This window comes from Mustela putorius, unplaced genomic scaffold (genome assembly GCF_011764305.1).
Source record: "Mustela putorius furo isolate JIRA1106 unplaced genomic scaffold, ASM1176430v1.1 tig00001451_pilon_pilon_pilon, whole genome shotgun sequence".
Classification (NCBI taxonomy): domain Eukaryota; kingdom Metazoa; phylum Chordata; class Mammalia; order Carnivora; family Mustelidae; genus Mustela; species Mustela putorius.
Genome location: NW_025421748.1, coordinates 1,282,829 through 1,310,144, shown reverse-complemented (window position 1 = coordinate 1,310,144; position 27,316 = coordinate 1,282,829). Strand labels below are relative to the sequence as shown.

Below are 27,316 nucleotides of genomic sequence, written 5' to 3'. Positions count from 1 at the left end.
CGGGCATGGTAACGGCTCGGAAGCCGAGGGGGCTGGGCCGGACGCAGGCGGAGGACCCGGGGTCGGACGCCGCCGCTGCCGCCTGTCCCCGCGCGCTCCGTGAGGCCCGCGCGGCGCCGCGTCGGCCATGATGATCCACGGCTTCCAGAGCAGCCACCAGGACTTCTCCTTCGGGCCCTGGACGCTGACGGCCGCCAAGACGCACATCATGAAGTCGGCGGACGTGGAGCGGTGAGGCGCGGCGGGCGGCGGCGGGCGGCGGCGGCGGGGGCGGCGGGGCCGAGAGCGCCGGAGGCCGCCTGTGCCCCGCCGGGGTCCGGCCGCCGCGGCTCCGAGCAGAGCGGCCCCGGGGTTGGCGGGTCGCGGGAGACGGAAGGGCCGCCGCCTCCTGGGAGCGCGTCCACGGACGGACGGACGGACGGACGGGCGGGCGGGCGGACGGGGCCTGTCGTGCCCTGGAGCCCCCGACACGGGGGCGCGGCGTCCGGGCAGCTTCGGGCGCTGGGACGCGGCCGGGGGGCGTTTGTGATGCGGGACCGCGGGGCGCTGCGACCCTGCGCCGGTTCGAGGAGCCGTTTCCGTGGGGGGCGCGGGGGCGGGGGCGGGCGGGGGCGACGCCGAGTGTGTCTGTGCGGCTCCGTGCGGGGGGCGACGCCGTCGGGTGCGCGCGCTGCGGGACTTCTCCGACGGCGACGGCGGGGGCTGCGGGCTGCGGGCTGCGGGCTGCGGGCTGCGGGGCTGCGGGCTGCGGGGCTGCGGGGCTGCGGGCTGCGGGCTGCGGGCTGCGGGGCTGCGGGGCTGCGGGGCTGCGGGCTGCGGGCCCCGCTGGAAGGGCGCACCTGGCCCTGCCGGCGGTGGACGCGAGGAGGGAGGAGCGCTCCGTGCGGACGACGGGGTTTCTGGCTCGGGCCGCGGCGCGGGAAGCTTCGTGGTGGAGCCGCCGGGAAGCGGGACGCGGCCCAGATGGCGGCAGCCGCCGGGGAGAGCCGCAGGTCAGACTGTCCAGCTCTGAGTTGAGCGCGGCCGCAGGCGGGGACGTAGCAGGCGTTTCCTGGGCCCTCGGGAAGCCTGAGTGCGCCCGGGGGCGGGTTGGGGTCATCGGCTTCGGGTTGACCCCTGCGGCCGCGGGGCCGAGCTCCTGCAGAATCGTCCCGGAAGGGAAGGGTAGGGTGCGGGGCGGCAGCCGAGGCCGCGCTGGTGTCCTAAGACCTGGGCCAAGGCAAGTGGCCGGGGAGAGAGGCGGAAGGGGTGGTGGTCGTGTGCGGTGGTAATTACTTTACTTCTGCAGCTGGAATACTTTGTAGGGCCGCCAGGTTTCTCCAGATATATTGGGGCAAATTGAGAGACTCACGTCTTGTGTTATTTTGTATGCATTCTTCGGTGCAGTGGTTAAGGTCTGCGTAATTGGATTTTTTTATTAAAGTTCATTCCAGTACATTCCGTCGTCATCTTATTAAATCTTTTAGGTATTTAATATTTTCTTTATAAGTTTGTTTCATTGCAGTGGGGATACTTAACACGAGATCTATGATCCTATTTTCCATCAGAAGTTGGTAGTGGTTTCCTTGGAAGTAGTCGGTTGGTCTGTCTGTACTTGTCGGTTCGTCTCGCTGGATGCCTGGGCTGCGGTCCTATGTTGGCGGCTGTAAATAATGCTGTAGTGACCGTGAGCTTACAGAGGTTCCTTCAAATTAGTGTTTTTATTTGGTTCAAATAGAATTGCTGGATTGTGTGGTAGTTGTGTTCTTAATTTTGGGGGGAACCTTATTCTTTTCCATAGTGGCTGCACCAGCTATGGAACGTCGTGGCCATGGCGGGTTATTTTTCTCACAGGTGTGAGGTGGCATCTCATTGTCGTTCGGAGTTGCATTTCCCTGATGATTGGTGATGCTGAACATGGTTTCATGTGTCTCTGCGTCGTCTTTGGAGACATGTCTTTCAGCTGCTCTGCCCGTTTCTCATGTATATTGATTGTGTGGGTTCTTTATGTATTTTGGATATTAATCCCTTATCAGTTGTATCACTTGCAGATATCTTCTCCTGTTTAGTAGATTGCCTTTTCATTCCGTTGCTGGTTTCCTTCATCGGCAAAAGCTTTCGGTGTTGTATAGTGCCATTTATTTTTGATTTTGTGCCTTTGGTTGAGAAGACAGAGCCACCATGTATTGCCAGGACGGATGTCAGGGAGCTTATTGCCTCATGTTTCTTCTGGTAGTTTTATAGTTTCTGGTCTTACATGTACATCTTTAATCTATTTTGAATTTATTTTTGTGTACAGTGTAAGAAAGTGGTTGTTTCCTTTTTTTTTTTTTTGCATTTCAGTTTCATTTTTTTGATTTTCCAGTTTTCCCCAGCACCACTTATTGAAGAGACTGTTTTTTCTAATTTTATGTTTTTGCCTCCTTTGTTGAAGATTAATAACCTTGTAGGTGTGGGTTTAAAGATTTACTTATATGAGAGCGAGAGGAAGATCCTACGAATGAACACGCGAGCGGGGAGAGAGGGAGAATCTCAAGCAGGCCCCGCTCTGATTGCAGAGCCTCCTGCCAGGCTAAGTCTCAACAACGCTGAGACAGTGACGGGAGCCGAAATCAAGAGTCAGAAGCTTAACCCACTGAGCCGCTCAGGCGCTGCATACGTGTGGGCTTATTTCTGGACTCTCCATTCTGTTTCACTGATCAGTGTGTATGTTTGGTGCCAACACCGTCCTGTGTTGGTTACTATAGCTTTGTAGTTGAAATCAGGGAGCATTTTACTTCTAGCTTTGGTCTTTTTTCTCAAGATTGCTTTGGCTGTTCAGGGTCTTTTGTAGTTCCCCTCCTAACAGATGTTTATGTGTGCGGTGCGTTCCTGTTAACTGCAGGTCCGGTGTCGTACAGCAAGCAGGTCTCTGGAGCGTGTCCATCTCTATTTCAGGGGCAGAGGCGGGGGCCAGGGGGAGAATCTCAGGCAGACTCTGTGCTGAGTGTTGAACCCGGCTTGGGGCTTGATCTCACAACCCTGAGATCATGACCTGAGCCAAAATCAGGAGTCCGACATTTAACCGACTAAGTCACCGAGACACTGCCAAATTTCACTATTGTAGACGCCTCGTAAAAGTAGGATCATGTAGTATTTGTCTTTCTGTGACTGGCTTTTTTCCTTAGCATAATGGCCGCAAGGTTCATCCATGTTGTTCCATATTGCAGACTTTCCTTCCTTTTTTTTTTTTTTTTTAGGTTGCATTGTATTCTGTTGCATGTATAAACCCTGTTTTCTTTATCCACCCTCTGTGGTATGGATGGACACTTAGGTTGTTTCCACATCTTAGCTATTGTCAGTAGCATTACAATGAAGAAAGGAGTGTTAATTTTTCTAGTACTTAATATTTTTTGTTTCCTAATAACTAAGAATAAATTTTACTTAAATTTGTGATGAAAAATTAACATTATTAGGTATCATACTAAAGGTGTGCAACTTAAAATGTTAGATCACTGATGTGCATACATACATACACACAGATATAATAAACGTGTCCAGTTTTTCCTATTGTTGTATCATAACCATTTTTCCTATTTTATTATATTTTCTCTTTTAATATTTTTGATGATTCTATAATATTTCATTGCATGGATATACTATAGTATACATAACCATTTATTTCTTTATGATTGGATTTTCTGAGTATTTCTTTTTTATTATAAAGAAGATGGTTATGAGTATTAATTTGTATACCTCGTTTCTGCATTGGGGATTATTTATTATAGATTTCCAAAACTGATATTTTGAGTCAGGATATCAATTTGATTAAATTCTTGTTACTTTTTGCTTCATTGGTGCCTCGGGGGATAGAATGTAAATCGACACAGTCCTTCCGGAAAGCCATGTAAGCAAGTGCCGCTTTCCCTCATCAGTGTTGCTGCTTTTGCCTTCTTCATTACCACCTTTTAAAACTTGTGACAGGTTGAGAATTTTATTGGAAAGGTTGTTTTCCTACAACCTACAAGAAACAGGCTCTTTAAGTGCTATCTTCTCTTCATAACTATAATTAATATAATTGTTGTATAAGAACAAAAAGTCTACCAGAAACATGAACCTTATGGAAACATGCGACTATGGTACATTAGGTCATCTCCTAGGCAGTCATAGTAGAATCTGGACCCATATTTATTCTTGATAGGGGTGGGTCTTTGTGAACCAGGAATGAAATAAATGTTTCTAATAAGAATCAGTATTTTTTTCCATTGTTTAATTTTTTCATGCAGGGATTTTTTATTATTTTTATTTTATTTAGTTTTATAATAGCTGCGTGGCTGTTCAAAAATCCGGAAGTCTTAGAAAAGAAAATTGACACGAAAGCCTTCTGATCTGCTAAAGTTGCTGTTGTAGAACACTTGCACTGAAGGCCTCTGCTTTCCTTGTGATCCCTTAGAACGTCACTCAGAGCACATGTAAACTTTTGCCTCTGTTGCCCACTTTGTAATTATTATCTGATTTTTGGTTATGCATAGGTTAGCTGATGAATTGCACATGCCGTCTCTCCCTGAAATGATGTTTGGAGACAACGTCCTGAGGATCCAGCACGGCTCTGGCTTCGGGATTGAGTTCAATGCTACAGATGCATTACGATGTGTAAACAACTATCAAGGAATGCTTAAAGTAGCCTGTGCTGAAGAGTGGCAGGAGAGCAGGTGAGAATCTGGAAGGGTATGGGTTAAATGAAAGAGAAGAGTTGAAAGAAACCTTCATGACATGTGTCTTTTATTAGAGTGAAAGGCAAGTATTATTATCATACTTGATAGTTGGGTCATTCTGTGATTCATTTGTCTCACCCGTAAAGTGGAGATCTTGAATACTTGCTGAGTTCAGTTGAATTACAGTGGAGCGGAGCTAGTAAGGTTACATTTTTGAACCTAGGGTGTCCTTTAGTGAAGAGTCAGTACACTGTGTACTTTATTGTTCTTGTTTTTGAAGAAAAATAGTTACTTGTGATTTGCATTGTAAACGTAGGGGGCATTGAAATAGAGAAAAATGTATTTTCTGTGATAATCAAATTAGCAGTTATCTACTTTGTGCCAATTCTGTACCAGGTACCTGGAGGATAAAGAGAAGTCCAGGTCTTTAACCATGTCCTCAGGCAGCGTGCAGACTAATCAGAGAGACTCTATCAGCATATGACAAGTTTAATAGCAATAAATATGCAGAAAAAGCAAGAAAGATCTTGTTTTGGTGAATTATGACAAGCATTTGTATTGATTAGAATGTTTGTATCACTCTTAGAATGTAATTTGGTATGATACGTGAGTACAGATGGTCTGTATTCTGCGTCATTGAATCTGATCCTTCTTCCTTTGATTCCGAGGACGGAGGGTGAGCACTCCCAAGACGTTCTTAAACCCTACGATTGGACCTACACCACAGACTACAAGGGAACACTACTTGGAGAGTCACTTAAGTTAAAGGTAAGTCTTATTTTCTGCTTTTATGATCAAGTCATTGTCTTGGACAGTGTCAGCATTAGAACTCCCCAGCTGTGGCCTATTTTTGCTGCTGCTTTCATCCCACTTACTTTCTATCGAGGGAAGCTTCAGAACCTAATGTGAAGAGATTTTGCTTACTGATTATAAACAGAAGAGAAGAAGGCCATAGGGGAAAAATTTTTATTCCAAAAATACGTTTAGTAGCAATGGCAAACGGCCTTAATGTTATCATTATCACTCTCAAATTAAAATGTGTGTCTGGGGGTGGCTCAGTGGGTTAAAGCCTCTGCCCCTGGTTCAGGTCATGATCACGGGGTCCTGGATCAGGCCCTGCTTCCCCCTGTCTCTTCCTGCCTCTCTGCCTACTTGTGATCTCTATTTGTCAAAATAGATAAAATTTTTTAAAAATCTTTTTTATTTTATTTTTTTTTATTTTTTTTTTTTAAATTTTATGTATTTTATTTGACAGAGAGAGAGAGATCACAAGTAGGCAGAGAGGCAGGCAGAGACAGAGGGGGAAGCAGGCTCCCTGCTGAGCAGAAAGCCCGATGCGGGGCTCGATCCCAGGACCCTGAGATCATGACCTGAGCCGAAAGCAGCGGCTTAATCCACTGAGCCACCCAGGCGCCCCAAAATTTTTTAAAAATCTTAAAAAAAAATGCATGTCTGCCCTTGGTGTATTGAATTGGGTGATGTAGACAAAACCTGCTAGTTAGTAGCTTGTGGTTTTACAGCTGAACAGGCTGGTGGACAGATAGGACTTGTGCTCAGACAGCTTAGCTGTTCGTCTTGCTGCACTGTCCCTGAGCCTGGTTATGACTCTAGGCAGGTACTTACCCTGAGTCTCAATTTTATTAGTGAACTGGGTCAACAGAGACAATAGCCTCAATAGCAGAGTTTTGACACGAGCTTATCTGTGGGAACGCGCTCAGGAGCCCCTCCAGCTCCATGTTAATAATGCAGCCGTGTAAACAGCTTGAGAAGAGATGCGGAGTCACTTCAGGGTGCCTACGCTGGGAAGTAGAATCTGTAGGTCTCATGTTGGGAACTTAGCTGCGTTTGACATCCTGCAATTTGAAATGAAGAAAATTTGGCTTAGGTTGCAAGTCTCTACCACATTCAGTTACAGAGAAGAAAGTTACTTTAGTGGAAATAAAGTGATTATTGGTGACCAGATCGTATGTTGGCGCTTAGGCAGGAGTGTTAAGGAGCCAGAGCTGTGTATGGGCACCTTGTCTCTGCAGAAGTTTTTGGAGTCTTGGGAAGACAGAAGTTCCTAGCGGGCACTCCGCTCTCTCCGCTTCCTACACTCCTGTAATCCAAGCTTTAACTCTTTAACTCTGCTGCTTCCAAGACAAATATGCATTTTTTGAGAGGACATTTGTGCATTCACTCACTCACTCACTCATTCTTTCCTGAGCTCTTCCTCTAAGCTAATTCTGGGAGCTGTGGATGCCGAAAACAGACAGAGATCCCTCCTGTATAGCAAGGTTGTCTCAGTTCCTTGATACTTCATAGATTAAAGTCTCGTTTCTTCTCCTGAGTGAAAACCTTTGTAAAGAACAAAGTTCATTTGATATTTCATTGCCACGAGTGAGGAAATGGGAACTCATTTTAACTCTTTGCAGGAATGATGCCTTACAAGTTGATGAATACGTTTCTTTATTGCTTTAAAAAATTGAATAACCATTTTTAAGGCAACATTGTTAGAACTTTGTTGCTTAATCCTCAGAATAATCTTGTATCATCGGCACTCTTATCCTCATTTTGTGGGTGAAGAAGTGGGTTTAAGCTCTTGAAGTACGTGTCTCTTGAAGTATGTGTCTCTTAATAACATAATACCGAAGCTGTAGCTAATTGTTAACACCGAAGCTGTAGCTTATTGTTAAGCATGTTTGTTGTATATGGAAGATCACACCATTGGATCATTTTTTACATTTGACTTTCTTAAGAATTTTTTGCCCTATAATATTACTTGGGATTTTAAATTTCAATTCTTCCACCCTTTCTGAAAACAAAAACCCTCGTGTGTATAGGAAGTATATGCCTTCCTATATATATGGAGGAAAATATAATCTATGTAAATGGTAAGAATGTCAGAGAACGCGGTGTTAGAATGAAGCCTTTCCTTTTGCCCTTATATTCTTGCCGTTTAATTGCTGGAGGCTGCTGGTGTGTGTGTGTGTGTGTGTGTGTGTGTGCATGCACATAGTGTTTTCTCACTCTTTTGGGGCTGTTTTACAGATTATTTTTTGAGTTGTAGCATAGTGCAAGAGACGAGAGCCAGCCGTAGAGTTGTGCTGGTTGCAGATCCGCCCTTGCTGATTGTTAGCCGGGTCACCCTCAGAACACCTCTGAGATTACGGTGTAAGATGTTACGAGGTCAGAGGCCTCGTGTGTACCTGGCAACATGTGGTCATTTTCTTCATTCTTGTTGAATAAATCAGGGGACTCGGCAGGGGAGTGGAAGTGGAAGACTGCCTCTTGTAGCTGTGTTGCCGTTTAGGAATAAAACGTGTATAATGTCCCTGCATTTAAGAGAGTATTTTTTAAAAGATGTATTCATTTGTTTGAGAAAGAGTGAGAGGTAGAGAGAGTGTGAGCCGGAGGAGGGAGAGAGAGAATCCTTAAGCGGACTCCTCACTGAGTCTGGAGCCTGGCCCTCGACCCTGAGATCATGGCCTGAGCAGAAACCGAGAGTCCGGTGCTTCACCGACTGAGCCACCCAGACACCCCTAAAAAACCATTCTTTTTTAAAGCTTGTTAGAACATTTGTCAGCTTATTCAGTGTGATTTGATATTTTGAGCTTTTCTTTCTCTTTCTTTTTTTTTTCATCGTGGTAAAAAACATAACCAAGTTTATCATCTTAGCAATTTCTCTGTATGGTAATTTAAATTTATTCATGTTGTCGTGCAGCCAATTTTCAAAACTTTTTCATCTTGAAAAACTGAAACTCTGTTAAACAGTAGCTCATTTCCTCCTCCCCTAGTCCCTGGCAACCGCCATTCTGTTTTCTGCTTCTCTGAGTTTGACAAACTCTCTAGATACTTCAGATAAGTGGAATCTGACAATATTTGTCTTTTTGTGACTGGCTTATTTCACTTAGCATCGCGTCCTGAGGTTCATCAGCGTAGCGCGTGTCAGCCTTTCTGTCCTTTTTAAGGCGGAGGAGTATTTCTGCAGATGGAGGCCGTGCTTTGCTTCCCCGCTCATTTGTCAGTGAGTGTGGAGGTTGCTTGTCCTTGGCTGTTGCGAATAGTGCTGTTACGAACAGAGGTGTGCAGACACCTCTTTGAGATTCTGCTCTGCGCGTTTTGGATGTACACCCAGAAGTGGAATTGCTAGGTGGCACAGCAGTTCTGTTTTTAATCTTTTGAAGAACTTCCACACTGTTTTCTACAGTGGCCGCCCTACTTCATATCCCGTCAGCGATGTCGGAGGGGTTTAGTTTGCATTTCTCTAACTATTGGTGACGTTGAACATCTTCTCGTGCTGAGTGGCCATTTATAGATCATCTTCAGTATCTTGGGCTTTCCAAAGTACATTTTTAGGGAGAAATGTACAGACTTAAATGTCGGAAATGAATGGATTTTGTTACGTCTAAAGGCAGAAGGAGCTGCACATACTGTACCCCAGCTGATAGAGTTGTTTATCACAGGGACGTGGGTTAACAATTCTAGTAGGCCAGTTTGGCAAGGTGAAGAAATTCTAGAGATCTCGTTGACAATAGTGTGAATACAGTTAACACTACTGAATTGTATGCTTAAAAATGGCTAAGTTGGTAGATTTCATGTTATATGTTACTTTTGGCTGCAATTAAAAGAAAATGTTAAACATAGAGTTACCATATAACACAGGAATTCTACTCCCTCGGTAGACACTCGAGGGAATTGGAAAGCCTGTACCCATGCAAAAACCTGTCCACAGCTGTTCACGGCAGAGTTATTCAGAATAGCTAAAATGTGGAAAACACCTAAATAATCCTCAGTGGATACGCAGAACTGGTGTGTCTAGACAGTGCAGTGTTATTTGGCCTTGAACAAGGAACAAAGTGCTGGTCGCGTGCTGCAGCAGGGGTGAGCCTCGGAAGCAGACTGAGTGAAGGGCGCCAGACACAGAACACCCGTGGGTGCTCCAGAATGATTTGCAAAGAGATGAATCTAGAAAAACAGAAGTTAGCGTGGTGGTTTCCGGGGTATGGAATGGAGAATGAAGAGTTACTGCTAAGAGGTATGGGGATTTTCTGGGGGATGATGCAATGTTCTGGAGTCAGATAGCGGTGAGGACTGCACAGTCTTGTGAGAAAACTAAAAACCACTGAATTGTACACTTTCAAAGATTGAATTTTATAGTATGGAAGTTATATCTTCATTTTAAAAAAAGTCACTGTATAACAGCAATTTCACAATATGTTCCTAATGGTATGTACTATAGAAACAAAAAGAAAAAATTTTTTCTTATATATATTTATATATAAAGATAAATATGTATCTTTTTTTTTTTTTTAAAGATTTTACTTATTTATTTATTTGACACAGAGAGAGATCACAAGTAGGCAGAGAGGCAGGCAGGGGGGGGGGGAAGCAGGCTCCCTGCTGAGCAGAGGGCCCAATTCGGGGCTTGATCCCAGGACCCTGAGATCATGACCTGAGCCAAAGGCAGAGGCTTAACCCGCTGAGCCACCCAGGTGCCCGAGATAAATATGTATCTAGTATGTGTATACACACATGCACTGTTTTCAGTAATTTTTAAAAAGGAAATTTAGCATAGGGTTCTTAACATTTACCATTAATTAACTTTATATGATAAATTTAAAACAATTTATAAGTCAAGTATTTTCCTTCTCATAAACCTCCATTTGATGTGAGGGAGATCTTACTTGAAAGACGTGAATAAGACTCACTTTTCTTGAAAGGTGTTAAGAATGTTTGTAGTGTTCCATATGTTTTTTAAGCCCTTTAAAAATTGTGAAATAACTCCAAAAATATGGAGGTACAGTTTAATGAATTGTGAAATATAGGAAAAGAAAGATGTTGCGAGCACCCTCAGCAGGATCCCTCCTGATCATAATTCTTTTGTAAAAATATTTTCTAGTATAATTTGAAATTTTCGACCTTAACGTTCAGTTCCTTCAAAAATAGTGTGCGTTGTTATTCTACAGCTGCGGCCTCATGTTCTTTTCTTTTCTTTTTTTTTAAGATTTTATTTGACAGAGATCACAAGTAAGCAGAGAGGCGGGGCGGCGGTGGGTGGGGGGTGGGGAAGCAGGCTCCCCGCTGAGCAGAGGGCCCAATTCGGGGCTTGATCCCAGGACCCTGGGATCATGACCTGAGCCGAAGGCAGAGGTTTTAACCCCCTGAGCCACCCAGGCGCCCCTCCCTAGGGTCTTTTACTGTCTTATTATTTCTGTTGGTTCTGGCTCATGGGGTCTAGGCTCCTAAATGTCTCCGTATTTTTGTCGAAATCGCAGGGTGATGATGGTTTTCTCCAGAGAGGACTTTTGTTGTTTCTGAGAGGCACTGAGGGTATTGGTGGTCAAGGACTTAGTTCTACAGACATTCTGTGGAGCTGGTTTTAGGCTTCGGGGGTTGTAGCCTTCATGTTGCAGCTGCTCGGCTGTGCTGTTGTCGTTGAAACAGCCAGAGAGTGAGTGAGTGAATGGTCATGGCTTTGCTGCAGGAAGATTTTACTTAGGGGCGTGGAAATTTGGGTTTCATCTAGTGAAATCATATGAATTCATATATATGTTCATATAATGAATTTGAGTTTCTTTTTTTTTTAACTGAACTGCTTTTTCCAATGATTTAAAAAATGTAAAAATGATTCTTAGCTCACAATTCATGGAAAAAATAGGTGATGGGGTGACATTTGGCCACAGCTGGCCTAGGGGTCTTTAGTTTGCTAACCTCTGTTTTGGGGCCAGTGTTTGCGGTTTCCAGGCCCGTATGATCTAAGAAGCTGTGAAACTCGTGCAGCATTAGCGCACCATCCCCAACTAGGGAGGGCACAGGGTGTTCTGCACGGTGAGTGCTGAGCTGTGATGGAGCCAACAACTGGCAGAGCCCAGCCTCTCCCCCGGACGGGCCATTCCAGAGGCCGTCAGGCCCCAACCAGCCGACTGCTGCCTTGCTGGTCCTGTCTGGGCTCCCGTCCTCTCTCAGGTCTCAGTCCAGTAGTTCTTCAGCGTCTCGACCATTTGATGTTTTTAAGTTTTTGTTTTTTCATCCAGCTTTTAAGTTGTCTTCAGCAAGAGGATTTGTCTGAGTTCCTTATTCTGATAATACTAGAAGTTAGAAGTGTTTGATCTGTTTTCAACCGATCTGTTGGTTTTGGGTTTTTTTTCCCCCTTTCTTTTCAGACACCTGAGTTTAGGGAGGACGTAAGTAGAGTTGAGGAAGAGAACAGAGAAAGAGAAAATATATTTTAAACATATTTTTCCTGGCAAATGAAAAAGATAGTATAGATAAATTCAATATAATGAATATCCCCATATATGAATATATCCTAGTATATTCCTTAATGTTTTGTCCATTATTTTCTTTCAGATATTTTATAAGCACAAGTAAATGGCAAAACTGATAGATTCATTTTGATCGGTCCCTTGTGAAGGTATATACGAAACAGTGAAGTAGTCATTTACTGATAGGAAATTGATATAATGACTGATTAACTTTTTGGAAATCAGATGTTTTTATAAGGAGGATCTTACAAATGTGTACCTTCAAACTAAAGCTAAATAAAAAGTGAGGAATTTAGAAGTTGTGTTTATACCGACTGAAGTTTTATGCTCCTAGGCAGTCCTAGAAGCACCAGCTTCTGTCTTAAATGGGAAACAAACGTGCAGGTGACACGGAGCTGGTTAGGCGCTGCCCCGTCACCCCTCCGCCCCCTTCCCACTCCCCGTTTGCGCCTGTGTGGCCTCAGGCCTGCTGCGGGCGCAGTTTGGAGAAGACTGCGGAGGGGGGGAGTGTGCTCTCGGAGTGACCAGGGAGGACATGCGGACACGCTTTCACCTCTCGGGCTCCAGTGCACACTGCTACCGCTTGTCGCCATAACCTTCCCCCACGTCACATAGAACTCCTTCACACTGTTCCCCTGCCCACATCCCTGCAGTCTCCTGCATCCTCGTCATGTCCTGATCCCGGGCCAGTTCCCAGACTGCTCTCCACTTCCCGATTCTACCCGTGAGTCGAATTACCCCGTCACGGCTGCTGAGGAAAGTGAAGGAATCAGGCACTTACTGAGCAGCTGCGGTTTGACGAGCGTTGTCGTGTTTATGGTACTGCGCTGTCAAGGGATAGGAAAGCTGAACATCTAGTGGCACTGGGTGCGGTAAAGAATGGTGTCTCAGATCCCACCCTGTAGCTGTAGGAGACACTTAGACTTAGTTGAGCTGCTGCTAAGTCTTGCCGTGTTAACATTGTTGATTCTCTTGTTGGGCTGTGAATGTGTGTCTGCGAGCCACAAAATAATACTGCGAAGGAATGGCCAGTGTCCTCCAAAACCTCTTCGGAATGCTAAGAGTTTTCCCCTCTATCTGTGAAAGTTCTTATTTACATCATTATTTAAGATTATATATTTATGTATTTGACAGACAGAGATCACAAGTAGGCAGAGAGCAGGCAGAGAGAGAGAGGAGGAAGCAGGCTCCCCACTGAGCAGAGAGCCCGATGCGGGGCTCGATCCCAGGACCCTGGGATCATGACCCAAGCCGAAGGCAGAGGCTTAACCCACTGAGCCACCCAGGCACCCCCACTACTTCATTATTTAAAACACTATTTTGTTTGTAGGTTTGGGGAAGCTAGGCTGGGAACCTAAAATATATAATGGGGATTTTTAAATCTCCAAACCAGTGTATGAAAGGTGGACTTTCACAGCACAAAACTGCTTTGGACGTCTATGATAGTAGTTCACACTAATTTTCAGATGATTAGTTTTCCGATAATCATAACAGAACACTTGATTTGAATTAGACTTTTATGAAAGATGATGAATTTTGACTCCCTTGTTTTCTGAAGTTGTAGTATCAGCTACCTGTAGTATCTTAAGTTTTTCAAGGACAAGGAACATTCTTATCTTTCATGTCTACTGACGACACCCAAAACTAGAACTGTGTGCTCTGGCTATGAAGACAAGGCTGATAGGAGAACAGTTTTCCTGTGGCTCTAATTCTTTAAATTTTTATGTGTTCCTTCTTGAATTTGTTCTTTCAGGTTGTACCTACAACAGATCATATAGATACAGAGAAACTGAAAGCCAGAGAACAGATTAAATTTTTTGAAGAAGTTCTCTTGTTTGAGGATGAACTTCATGATCATGGAGTTTCAAGCCTCAGTGTGAAAATTGTGAGTACCGTGTTTTTTGTTTAAGACGAACGTCCTTCTTCCGGTCCAACCGTTGGTCAGAAACACAAGACTCACGTAGGAGACTCACAGTCGTAACATGGTATCGCGTCAAGTATCACTTGGGTGTAGAGTACATCTTCATATCCATTATAAATTCACAATATCTTAGTATATTCCTAAACTTTAGTTTAGCCGAACATTTTCTTTTAAAAGAGGTGCCTGGCTACTCTAGTTTGTTTGCTTACTGTTTGATTTGAATGAAAATTATGGCTTAATTTTTACTTTTGAATTAAAAATGCTACTGGAAAGGATCTACAGACTGTACCTCCATCTCAAGCACAGAAAAGGAAAACAAAAATGACACATGTGAACTCCTTACTCCTTTTGTGTTCTTTTCTGTCTGGCGAACAAGCTACTTTCACTTATAATATATTGGTGGGACACGTTTAAAAAGAATAATACATGCTCACTAGCAGTTGCTCATACGCGTTTACTGTTGGTCATAAATGGGTTTCTAACACTTTATAGAAAATTTTCAACTGAAACATGCCTTATCCCGTGAGACCCAGCTAAAGTGTCGTCTCCTCTGTATGGCACAAAACAGCTGCCCCGGGCAGAGTTAAATATTCCTCTGCCAGACCCCCTATAAGTCCTTTCTTTTAAACCCTCAGTTATGTGCTCGCTTCGGCAGCACATATACTAAAATTGGAACGATACAGAGAAGATTAGCATGGCCCCTGCGCAAGGATGACACGCAAATTCGTGAAGCGTTCCATAAAAAAAAAAAAATAAACCCTCAGTTATAGCACTTACAAGGTCTGTCAAACACGGGGCCCCAGCTTCCGAAATTGTGCGGGAACATAATGGTTGTGGGTATTGTGAGGGACATGACAAGGAATGAAAACAATAAATCAAAACTTGACTTTCAGAGTCAAGTTTTCTCTACTATCACAGAATTTTGGAATTGTAATGAATGTGTAGAGAGTCACTTAGTCTAGCTTCTGTGTTTTATAGACAAGGCCCAAAAGTTTGGTGTAGCTATGGTCATGCAACCAGGGACGGTTTTCTTTGTGCCATCTAATACATATCATTATTCTGCCCTTAGATAATTGTTCCATTAGCACCTTACTCCCTTGTCCACCTGTAACCCTCCTCCAGTTCAGCTTTCACCATTTAGGTTCGTTCACTTTCCAGCTCATCCAGTCACGCACCTGTCTGCTTGCCCAGCCACCTGCTACAACTCACTGACTATGTGGAAGGTTCCTTAGGGTTTGCCTATCTGGGTATGCGTTAGTATCCGAGTACCTTGATTTATCTGTGTGGGGACGCCTGTGTTTTTGTCAGTGGAGGAGCTGGAGAGGAGGCGCACAAATGTGTTCTGTGTGCACCAGAGGAAACAGTAAGTCTCAAGCTGAGGAGCAACATCGTCTTAACATGTTCTTTCTTTTTACCTCATGTAACTTACTTTTATTTTTTAATTTTTTATTATTTTTAAAGATTTTATGTATTTATTTGGCTGAGAGAGAGTAAGAGAGAACCAGAACACAAGCAGAATGGCAGGCAAAGGGGCTCCCCGCTGAGCAAGGAGCCTGATGCGGGATTCGATCCCAGGACCCTGGGATCATGACCTGAGCCGAAGGCAGAGGCTTAACTGACTGAGCCACCCAGGTGTCCCTGTTTTTATTTTTTTTTAAAGATTTGAGAGAAAACACAGGCACAGGTAGGGGAAGGGCAGAGGGAGAGACAGACTCTCAAGAAGACTCCGTGCTGAGCTCTCCTAGCCCCACACAGGGTTGGTCTCACCACCCTGAGATCACTTGCTGAGCTAAAGCCAAGAGTGAGCCCCTCGATGAACTGACTTCACCACCCAGGTGCTCCTTATCTCCACTTATCTCGTGTAATTGAATTTTTTTTAATTTTATTTATTTATTTGAGAGAGAGTGCACACAAGCGGGGCGCGGGGAGCAGACGGAGAAGCAGCAGACTCTAGCGAGTGAGGGGCCAGAGGCGGGGCTCCACGCAGCGCTCCGTCGCACACCCCAGAGATCATGACCTTAGTGGAAATCAAGAATCCAATGCCCAACCAGTGAGCCCCCCAGGCGCCCCCAAATGAAGTTCTTTCTGTAGAAGCAAAGATCAGCCTGGTAAACACAAGCATAGGTGAGAAACCAGGAACATGGTGCATGAGGAGCTGAGGAAGACGTGAGAGCCAGCATCGGGCTGTAAGGAGATCCTGGACTGCGTTGGCGTCCCCTAGACGAGAAACACTGGTTATAGCTTTTAGCAAGTAAGATACTGTTAGTCACCTTGGCGAGCGCAGTGTTCAGTTACACGGAGCGGGGGTAAGTGAAGGACGCGGAGGTGGAGACAAGGCGTAGACCCGACTTCCAGAAAGCTTCCTGGATGAGAAGAAACAGAGATGTCCCGACGAGAGGACATGAGGTTGACAAAAGTGTGGGTGCTTTTTGTTTCTTTAAATATGGGGAGTATGTTAGGATCTTAGGAAGGCTTCTCACATGGGTGTGGTCAGTTATGAACTCCATTTCTAGATGCACTCTTTTCTCTGGAAAATGGGAGTTGGAACTGAAAATCCATCTTCTAATCATGGCCTGGTCTTCTGGGGATCATCCCCGACCTGGGTGCTCACCGAGGTTTGCTTCATTAGAACAAAAGATGTTCCTAAGTGCTCTTATCACTTAGGAGTTTACAAGGGTTTCTGAAGCCCTCTGTCAGGAACCAGAAACAGAGATCAAGATACGTATTTTCTATTATTTCACAGACATTGTGTTAGATACGTGTCTGTATTGTCTCCTTATCCTTGGGAAGATTCTACACAGTGAGCAGAAATGGAGGGTCAGAAATACTAAGAAGCTTGCAGTCACACAGTGGGTCAGTCTGACTCTGCCTTTGCTCAGGAGAGGAAGGGGAGACTTCGGCAGGAGAGATGCTGCTACTGCGGTGACAGGAGGACAGGGGGATGTGGTGGAGGTGAGCCTCCCTCAAGTCCGGTGATGCCCAAACCTGGAGTTTTATCAGAATTACCTAGGCAGATGAGAGGTTTAATTACCTCTTAGCACAGGGGACAAAGACTGTTTCTTGCCTGACTGTCCATAGTGTACTTGTGGTACGTGTGTGGACTGGAAAGTTGGGTAGACACGTGGCCATGGAGGGAATGGGTCACATGGTCCAGATCTGAGTTGTAGGTGTATAAATTTCTCCAGCCAGACCAGGGAGGGAGCTGGTGGTGGACCACCGTGACAGTGAGGTATTTGCGAGCTGGTTTTGTGACAGCTGCCAGTAGCTTCAGGCTGTCACGCCGCCCGCCCTTGCCTGAGGATGAAGCAGCAGGACCATCTCCGGAGCCTTTGCAGGGTGCTTCCCACGCAAGCTCACTTGAGGCCACTTCATTGGCCTTTTTACTTAGAGCGTTTTCTGACTTTGCATTTTTCCCACTTGCTTTCAGATAAAATATGAACCATCTCAGATTATTTTTAGTTTAACAGAGCTCTCTGAGGACCTTCAAAAATAAGTATAAAATTTTAAGGGCTGCCTTATATCTTTCCCCATGGCTAGAAGTTTGATTGGAGCTATGAAATAAACAGGTGACCCTTGAACAGGGTAGGAATTAGGGGTACCAGTGACCCTCCCTTAGAAGCTGAAAATCCTTAGGGCACGTGGGCGGCTCCGTTGGTTAAGCGGCTGCCTTTGGCTCAGGTCATGATCCTGGGGTCCTGGGGTGGAGCCCCAGGGCAGGCTCCCTGCTCTCCCACTGTCACTCCCCTACTTGTGTATGCACACACTCTCTCTCAAATAAATAAAATCTTTTAAAAAAAAAGTTGAAAAACTTTGGACAACTTTTCACTCCCCCAAAACTTAACCGCCAGTGGCCTGTTGTTCACCAGAAGTCTTACCGATAATATGAACAGCCGGTTTTGCTTATTTTGCATGTGATATGTACTATTCTCTTACCATATAGTAAGCTAGAGAAAAGAAATTGTTACCAAGAACATCGTAGCGAAGAGAAAATAGAGAAGGGAAAACTGATCAGAAGAAATCGGCGTATGTGGACTTGCACAGGTCAGACCTGTGTTGTTCAGGGGACAGCTGTATAGATGATCTTTCACTTTCCAAACACTCTTGGAATCATCTGGGGTAAGGGTAGTAATGTTCATTGCCTTTATTTGGTGTTTTAACCTTAAAACCGCTAAAAAGTTACTGTTTTAGAATTGTAAATCTAGTTGCTTATGAATGTTTGGTTTTTTGGTTTCCTTTATAATTACAAAACACTCTTAAAGAAATGATACCGAAATGTGGAAGCTGCTTATATAAACAAAGTAACTTCTTTACATTCTGGAGATTGTTAGATAGAGCCTTTTAGGTTGCTTTTAATTTATTTGTTTCAGGTTTTGAAATGTTTTTAACCATCTTAATTTTTAATTCTAAATCTAGACAGTTTTAATTAAAAAAGAAAATTTCCTGTGCCCAGATCCCCAGGGAGAAAGAGTAGATTCAGAGCTCTGGGATTTCTGGATTTGCTTTAGGGAGTTTTTCGGAGTTTTGATAATTTTGTGTTTGTGGCATTACCTCTATCTACAGGATGTTTCACAAATTAATTTTTTTAAAAGATTTTATTTATTTGTCAGAGAGCACAAGCAGGGGGAGCTGCAGAGGGAGAGGGAGAAGCAGGCTCCTCACTGAGCAAGGACCCTGGGATGGTGACTAAGCCACCCAGGCATCCCTGATTGGTTTTCTAAATCAGGTTCTTAGAGCAAAGCTTGTTTTTAGGTTAGGATTTTGTCTTCTAATATACTGTGCTTTGTAGGATTTATAGCTGATGTGACTTGTCTGTCAAAGATGAAAAGGAAAGCTATTTTCATGCTAATGTGGAAGTTTTTAGCTTTCAAAGGAAGTAAACTCCCTGTCTCCCAAATACGCCCTACGGTCTGTAATGGTTTCTACAGCCAATGGTTACTTCCATTCTGAGTCCTCAGGAGTGGATGTTGTCTGCCTTCTGCTTCGTGTTTTACTCAGAGGTGCAAGTACACCAGGTAGGGACCCATCTTTCCTCTCAAGGGACAGGGACAGTGCCAACGTGGACATAGCTTTTGTTGAAATGCGGTCCTGCTGCAATGCCATATTTCACAGGGACAGGCCCAAGGGATTGTTTCTTTACATCCACATGTTTACAGATGAAGGAGGAGACCTTGGGTGGTTTAGTGACTTGCTCTGAATTCGTGGGTCTCAACCTAATTACACACATTGCTCCATTAGTTTTTTGGTTTTGTTTTGTTTTACCAAATACTTTAAGCACCCCTACCCTTTTACTTTCCTGAAATGTAATTCATAGATAATATAACCTACCTTCTTTCCAATAAGCCAACATAATGTCCTAACTATAAAATAAAAAAGAAATAAGAGGAAATTGATTTAAAATAAAATATGTATTTCGGTCTGTAAGTGCATCATGTGACTGCACTGAAAGACACCATGAAGTAGTCCTGTACCTCCGTCCGAGTACTGACTCACTGAACGCCACAGCTAGAGGCCTCGGCTGGCGGAGGCGCCAGGTACCAGCAAGGGACTCAGACGACACAGGACTGCCATTGCTGATGTAGTTTTTCAGAAATGGTGAACAGCCCTTAAGTAATGTTCCCAGTGAAGTGAGGTGGAGTCTTTCCCTCAATTAAGGTCAGTGCATTCCTTGAGTGAATCTTGCATTTATATGTAAAATGCAATTAGGTTCTAAGGTCAGATCAATATAAATTGTTGTTTTGTTTTGTTTTGTTTTAACCCATATGAATGCCAGTTAAGATAATTCGGAGGTTTCCTGGCTGCAGGACCGGACTTGGTCGTGTAGGACTGGCGGACTTGGTCGTGTAGGACTGGCGTGCTGCGGAGTCTCGAGCATCCCCGGTCCTCAGCTGCCAGAGGCTGCGGTTGCTCATCATTGTGAGGAAAACACCCAGAAGTTCCCCAGCTTCTCCTACAAGAGAGCTGCTGCCTCCAAATACATGTGGTTGAATTGTGCCCTTGGGACTAGAACTAGGGTCTTCTAACTCCTGGTCCCCTCTGCCATGCCGCAGTGATCGCTCGCTGTGTTGTGCCAGTGTGACTGTTAACAACTAACTTGGAAATCTGAAAATGTTGCCCATCAGTCTTTCCAGTAATTACACGTAGCACTCTGTCGAGCGGTAGTGCGATTCCCAGTCAGTTGTGACGGAGCCAGATGGCACAGGTCAGGTCTTGCTCCAAGTTCTTCGTTCTGTGTCTTGCTGTGAGGTCTGGTGCAGATAATCCCACCCAAATGCGGCTCAGCCGGGAGCGTTTTCTCGGCAAAGGCAGCTCCAGCCTCTCTCGCGGTGAGCGCCTGCCCGGTGCCGGCTGCGTGTCTAGGCCGCAGGGACACGGAGGTGAACCCAGCACTGCTCGCTGTTTGTTCTCACTGCTATGGGGCCTGCGGTCCCGTGGAGGGGCGGGGGCTGTAGGCAAGTAAACGGAGGTAGTTAAAAATCTGTCGGTCTCTAAGGGAGTGGGGAGGAGATACCCAGAGAAACCTGTGGTTCTGGAATGGTAGGAAAGCTTCTCTGTAGAAGCGACATTGACCCTGAGATCCAGAGATAGGTAAGCATCACGTCTGGCAACAGGGTGTGTAGAGGTGCTAAGGCAGGGGCACCTGGGTGGCTCAGCAGGTTAAGTGTCCGACTCAGGGTTGTAGCTCAGGTCATGATCTCAGGGTCCTGCGATGAGCCCCGAATCGAACTCTGCACTCAGTGGGGAGTCTGCTTGAGATTATCCCTCCTCCCTGCCCAAATAAATAAATAAATCTTTTTAAAAAAGGGGGGTGTCCTAAGAAAGGAGAGCTTGGCCTGTGGCTGGTGACTGTCTAGGCAGTAAAGCCACTGTTAGTAACGGGCTGTCCTGTTACATCTTCACTCCTGTTCACGCTGCTCTGTGCTCGTGCGGAGTTACGGGCAGCGCCCTGAAGATACCGTGCTGGTGCATGCCTCTGAACTTCTTACACGTGCTCTCACCTCTGTTGGAAACTCTCCTTCCCATGGTCAGCTTCCCGCGGCCTTCTCTGACTCTCTCCAGCAGATGTAGGCACTTCTCTCTCTGAGTGCTTCTGAGCCTGGCCACCCCTCACCTCGTGCTTCTCTGTTTCCCTCTTTGATAAACATCCTGACTGTTAGGATTCTGTCTTTTCTTTTCTTTTTTTTTTTAAAAGATTTTATTTATCTGTGTGACAGAGAGAGATGACGAGAGAGGGAACACAAGCACAGGGGAGCTGAGAGGGAGAAGCAGGCTCCCCGAGGAGCAGGGAGCCTGATGCAGGGCTCTATTCCCAGACCCAGGAATCATGACCTGAGCCCAAGGCAGACGCTTAATGATTGAGCATCCTGGTGCCCCTGGGATTGTGTCTTTTTATTTATATAAATCCAAGACCTACTATAAGAAGAACTGGACTTTAGTAGATAAGTTTTATTTAGTAAATGGTCAAGCACTTTTTGAAAAAGAAATGGTCTTTTTTTTTTTAAGTAATCTCTACCCCCAGCATGGGGTTTGAGCTCATGACCCTGAAATCAAGAATTGCACGCTCTACTGATGAAGCCACCCTGGTTCCCCCAAACATACTCTTCTTCTTCTTCTTCTTTTTTTTTTTTAAAGAGGGAGAGAGATGTTGGGGAGGGGCGGAGGCGGGATGGAGAGAGAGAATCTTAAGCAGGCTCCATGCCCAGTGTGGAACCTGACGCGGGGCTTGATCTCTCAGCCCTGAGATCATGACCTGAGCCAAGATCAAGAGTTGGACGCTTAACCGACAGAGCCACCCAGGTGCCCCAAAATATTCTTTTTAAAGATCTAAAGACCCCACACACTATTCAGCCCCTCCTTCCCTACCACTAGGACCAACCTCACTCGACTATCACTGACTTTCTGGCTTTCTTTCAGTGGTTTACACTTGGAAAACAGAAATGTGTAGATATGACGCAGATTAAAGTTGTTAAGAACATGTTATAATGGTCTGATAAATCAGTCTTTGGCTGTATGAGATAGTACTTAATTGGTTGCACTGAATTAGACCATTCTATTTAAGGGCTCTTTATTACTGTAAAGTGAATAAGACACAGGTAACAACAAAGAAATAGGTTATTCTTTAATTTTGGTATTACTGGAGTTGACATTTACTGTAAGTACTATCAATTTTTAAAGCGACCATTGTTTGTTTGTTTGTTTTTAAGATTTTATTTATTTATTTGACAGAGAGAGAGATCACAAGCAGGCAGAGAGGCAGGCAGAGAGAGAGGAGGAAGCAGGCTCTCCGCTGAGCAGAGAGCCCGATGCGGGGCTCCATCCCAGGACCCTGAGATCATGACCTGAGCTGAAGGCAGAGGCTTTAACCCACTGAGCCACCCAGGTGTCCTTAAATCAGCCATTGTAATTTTCATAATACTTACGTATTTTTTAAATCTTTAACCTCAATATCTTTTGACCAAAAAATATTTTTTATTGTAGGAAACTGAAGCCAAGATGTTTATATTCTAATATATTGAGCCTTAGTTGAAACTATGACAAAGAACGTCTAGTTTAGAGATTTCTGTATATTGCTAATTCAGTCTTCTCTGATGCCTTTAGAATTTTCATTTTCAAAAAAATTTATTTTCTTTTAGCAAAGTAATAACATATTTAATTTTCATTAAAATATTTCTATTTTTTTCAGAGAGTGATGCCTTCTAGCTTTTTCCTGCTATTGCGATTTTTCCTGAGAATTGATGGGGTGCTTATCAGAATGAATGACACAAGACTTTACCATGAGGTATGTGTTCTTATTTCTTGAATATACTGGTTGATGTTGGGCTTGTTCCTGTTGTTACATTGTCTGGTTGGGAATTTGAAGTGAAACACTGCTTTATATTTTATGACAGTCCTTCTGACCTTTAAGATAGGGTGTTCTACATGCACTGTTGATGGCACAGGAAACGAAACAGCACATCTTGTCTGAAAGTTCTAGTAGCTAAAAATGTTTTCTAAAGGACACTCCCCAGTAGGGCATGTCTGATGCTTCTGAAAAAACCTCACACGTACTTAATCTGTGTTTAAGAGAACTGTCCCTTAACTCTTACCTTTGTTCATCGTATTAGCGCTTATATAATGTCTTTATTAAAAATACCAATCACATGGCCTCCTGGCGTTGGTATTACATAATCATTGTGATCGTCACGCTGAAGTTTGAAAGCTCAGTACTCCCTCTGAAGGAACTGCCGACGTACAGGCTTTTCCAAAAAGTGTCTAAAAAATCGAGTCATGGAAGTTCCTATGATAACTTATAGCAGCCTGTCCTTTCGCAGTGGGTCTGTAGCCTCTGGTTTGTGATGGTGTAGAGAATTAGAGAAGGGAGCGCCCGAGTCAGTAGGGCAGTGGTGGTGACTGTCACCAGCAGCACCCTGTGGAAGAAGAGCGGTCATCATCTCTGTTCGTAGCTGAGGCAGCGACAGCCAAGACGTCAGGTGGTCACTTGCCCAGGTTCTACGGTGAATAGGTGGCAGAAGTGGAATTTAAACCCAGTAAGACGGGGTTGGTGCCCAAGTCCCGCGCTCGGGGGCGGGGGGTAGGGTTTCTTCCCTCAAAAAACTATGGTTTTTTTCTTTTTTAAAAGTGGTGGCAAAGTACTAAAGATAGGCTGTATTTTTCTGCCTCAGAAGTGTGTGTGTGTGTATAATGTGTGTTTATAATTTTAGTATATACGCAGTGTATATGGACGTTTGTGGCAGTGCTGCTGTTGGTGGTAGCGAAAGGAGAGGCGGGAGCTTGCTGTTCACCGCATGGGCGCGACTTAAACTATTTAATTTACATCCATAGGTTGAAAGTGGACTGCCACTAAAAATGAGTGGCAGAGAGTTGGCATTTAATTGATGTGTAAAGATACGCATCTCAGATTTGTATTTTAAAAAGCAAGTGAACATATATAAGTTGTGTAGAGATTTCTGAATGTTAAAAGATAGTATTATCTGTAGAAGCTGTGGTTGCTCTCTACTTCTGTATTATCTGATTTTAGTGAGCAGTAATCTGTTTTATTGATTAAAGATTAAAATTTACATTTATTAATAGGAAAGATTAAAACTTTAAGGGAGTTTAATCTTGTGTGAATTTTCTTTTATTGAATAATATTTCACCGAAAAACAAATTATAATAAATTTTTTTCTAAAACCTAAAATAGGAAAACCTAACTTTAAAAAGTTGGAAATGGGAAAAGTCGAAGTCTAAAAATGTGATTTATTAAATAAGCAATTTCAAGAATTTTGCAGAAATGGGAGAGAATAAAATTTAAGCTTTTTTTCTTTACACGTGAGAGTCTCCAGGTTATGTAGATAGGTGATGATAAAGCTTAAGGAAAAGATGTAGTTTCAAACATGAATATTAAAATCTCTGGCACATATTATTTGCAAATACATGTGTTGTTTTTAAAGTTAAACGTCTGCTTGTATTTCTCTTACATGGTAATTCTTAAATCTGTTTACATATGATATCACTGTGATTTATAGAGATTGGTATTAGTAATTAAGAATTCTTGGTGAAAATTAATTGTCTCCTGGCAGCATGAGAATTCTTGTCAGACTTCCTGCTACTTTGTAAGCAGTTCTGTTGTCCTAGGCAGTGCTGTTTGAGAGAAAGGATTTTGTAACAATAGAAATAGATTTATGGCAACCTTTTCTTATTTTTTCAACATAGGCGGACAAGACCTACATGTTACGAGAATATACATCACGAGAGAGCAAAATTGCTAATTTAATGGTACAGTATTTTAATCCAGTTTTTAGAAGTTGACTTTTAATGTTCATTTTGCATGTTTCCACCCAAATCTGGATCCCTAAATCTATCAATTCACCTAATAAGCCTCTTAAAGATAAATCCTACTGGAGCATAAGTTCCTGAGCTTACCTCAGGTACAAAACCAGTCAGAGCTTTTGTACGTACCAGAGCCTTCTTCTAGTCTACTTGCCACTTTTTATTCTGGAAAACCAGAGCCAGAGCTGTGACTTGCCGTAGGTCACAGCGCTGTTTGTTGGCGGGTCTGTGAGGGGCACTGGGCCGTCTTCTTTCCACTTAGCACCTTGTCACCCTCTGATTTTTTTCTACCCAGTCTCTTTTTTTCTCCTTAAAATGTGATAGTTTTGTGCCATACCTTGTTTTGGCCTAATTTTCTTTATTTTTTGCTCTCCTGGGACTTGTAAAGGGCTTCTGCAAATCTGTAGGATTCTGTAATAGGTTGCTTCAAAAGTCATACCTTTTTGCAAATACCGCTGTGATTTAGAGAGATTGATACCACTGGTGCTTATTTCTGTATGGGTGTAGAGTATACGTGGGTAGGAAAAGTCACTTAGAGTCCGTCGTAGGCCACATCCTGGCTCTGTCTAAAGGCTGGTGCTTTCAAGGTCAAAAACATGAGTAAAGGGGATGAGATTAAGATGCAGTAAAAAAAAAAAAACCTTTTTAAGTAGGCTCCACACGAAACATGGAGCCCAGGACGGGGTTTGAGCTCATGACCTTGAGATCAAGACCTGAGCTGAGATCAGGAATCAGATGCTTAGGGGTGCCTGGGTGGCTCAGTGGGTTAAAGCCTCTGCTTTCGGCTCGGGTCATGATCTCGGATTGAGAGGTCGAGCCCTATGTCAGCCTCTGTGCTTGGCATGGAGCCCGCTTCAGACTCTCCCTCTCCCCCACCACCCCCCGGCCCCCAAACAAATTGTTTAAAAGAATAAAATAAAATTGGTGTGCTTTGTGAGTACTTGAACCAAAGCATTTCTTAAAAGTACCAGTGTGGTCAGTGACTCCCAGTGTGGTCAGTGACTCTGTACTAACCCGAGCTCTGTATTTCCAGCACGTTTCACCCTCCCTCTTCACGGAACCTAATGAAATATCCCAGTATTTACCGATCAAGGAGGCAGTTTGCGAGAAGCTGCTCTTTCCAGAAAGAATGGATCCTAACCCTGCAGACTCACAAGAAAGTGCACCTGCGGAATAGAATGTGATACAACATAGACTCACCGTGGAATCTGACTGGGGACCTTAGCTATTTGGAGGGGGTATTTTTATTCTGAGAATTACTTGCCTTGTTTATGTGCAGATTTTCTGTAGCCTTAAAGGAAAAAAAAAAAAACACAAAGAATTGTTGCAGGCAGGTTCTACTCAACAGCTTTTTGTACTGTCTGTCTTCAGATTCATATTCCAGATTTATATTTTCTGGAGTTAAGTTTGGATTTCTAACTGTTAGAGTGCGAACTCACTAGTGGTGTGTGTGTGCCTCACATGCAGTGGGCATAATCTGCGTCTATCATGAGACACTGTCTCCGACCCCGAGGGTCAGTGTCAGTCACAGAATTACAGCACCTTGTGGCTTCCTGAGCGTGCATGTTGGTGTGCTAGCTCTTTCCTTTGGGCTTTTTGGTTTGTGCGCACTTCTGGAGAGCCGTGAGTTGCCTTTTAGGAAACTGATGTCGTAAATGATCTTTACCCACACACACACAAATATATATATATATATTTCCCCTTTAAATTTAAATTGGCTTTTGGGGTCTTTGAGAAGATTTCAGACACAGAACTGAATAGCAGCCTAGGGTTTGGGCAGACTGACGGTGCTCTATCCGTGGAAGCACCTGAACGTGGCTCGCCGGCCGCAGGGAGGTGTCAGAGCTGCCCTTCCTTCGTCTTTAGGTGCTTTTTCCTATGTGCGGTTCTACTTGTACTGACGTTTTTTAACTTCATTTTCCATGCAACCTTGGAATGAATAAATCCATTGAATATTGAATTTGTACTGTTGTGTAGCTAATTTTATCAGCCAGATTTTGTCACAGTGACTTTGGTATTTGTTTGCATTCTGCTGCATCACCTGCAAGGTATAGGAAATCAGGATTTTGTTGGCTTTAAGAAAATACATGGCATGTTCACTGTCTATTAAATATACCTGTATTTAATCTTTTCTCGTGGGACAGAAAAGTGTATATATTGTGCTCAGCCTTCTGTTGTATTTTATTTGCCATGCGGATTTGAACAGAATAGACTCTTTATTCATACAGGATATATCAGAAATGAAAAACTTGTAAGAATATTCATTAGTTGAAGTTTTTGGGCAACATCATATATATTCTTAACTTGAATCGGTTATCTTAGTCTCTGAGTCAGGTTTAGGTGACTTATTTCCAGAATCCATTGCTAAAAATTGTGGGAAATTAAAAGAATTGATCTTTTTTATAGAGGGTGGGAAGTTGATAGGATGAGTGAGCTTCTGGAAGCCCCTTGAGTGTATTCCCGTGGAGAAGACCCGGAAAGCCTCGATTTGCCCGTTGCTAAATAAGACATATGCCATTTCATATTTATTTGTTCCCAGCGTCTTTTTGTAAGGAAAGAATAAACAATAAGGAATTACTGATCTGTGATTTGCTATTTCATTTATTTCTGTTTCTCCTGAAGTTTAATTTAAAAAAATGGTTTGGTATCCTTTTTCCATTTGTGCTTGG

General features: G+C 43.9%; 1 protein-coding gene and 1 non-coding gene across 4 annotated transcripts; both read left to right on the top strand.

Annotated features, from left to right (window-relative positions):
- On the top strand, positions 1-27,228 carry TIPRL (TOR signaling pathway regulator). 3 transcript variants are annotated; one of them, XM_045087769.1, is made up of 7 exons: positions 2-231; positions 4,491-4,670; positions 5,342-5,441; positions 13,674-13,805; positions 22,522-22,617; positions 24,531-24,593; positions 25,681-27,228. In XM_045087769.1, the coding sequence occupies exons 1-7, from the start codon at positions 128-130 to the stop codon at positions 25,822-25,824; spliced, it is 819 nt and encodes a 272-aa protein (XP_044943704.1). In that variant the 5' UTR covers positions 2-127; the 3' UTR covers positions 25,825-27,228. The 3 variants fall into 3 exon arrangements, with proteins under 3 accessions (XP_044943706.1, XP_044943704.1, XP_044943705.1); XM_045087770.1 differs by lacking the exon at positions 2-231 and adding an exon at positions 949-992; XM_045087771.1 differs by lacking the exon at positions 13,674-13,805 and having other exon boundaries at positions 1-231.
- Positions 14,481-14,587, top strand: LOC123394106. Its single transcript, XR_006608886.1, has one exon. It is a non-coding gene; the product is annotated as a U6 spliceosomal RNA (small nuclear RNA).
- Positions 27,229-27,316: the final 88 nt, after the last annotated feature.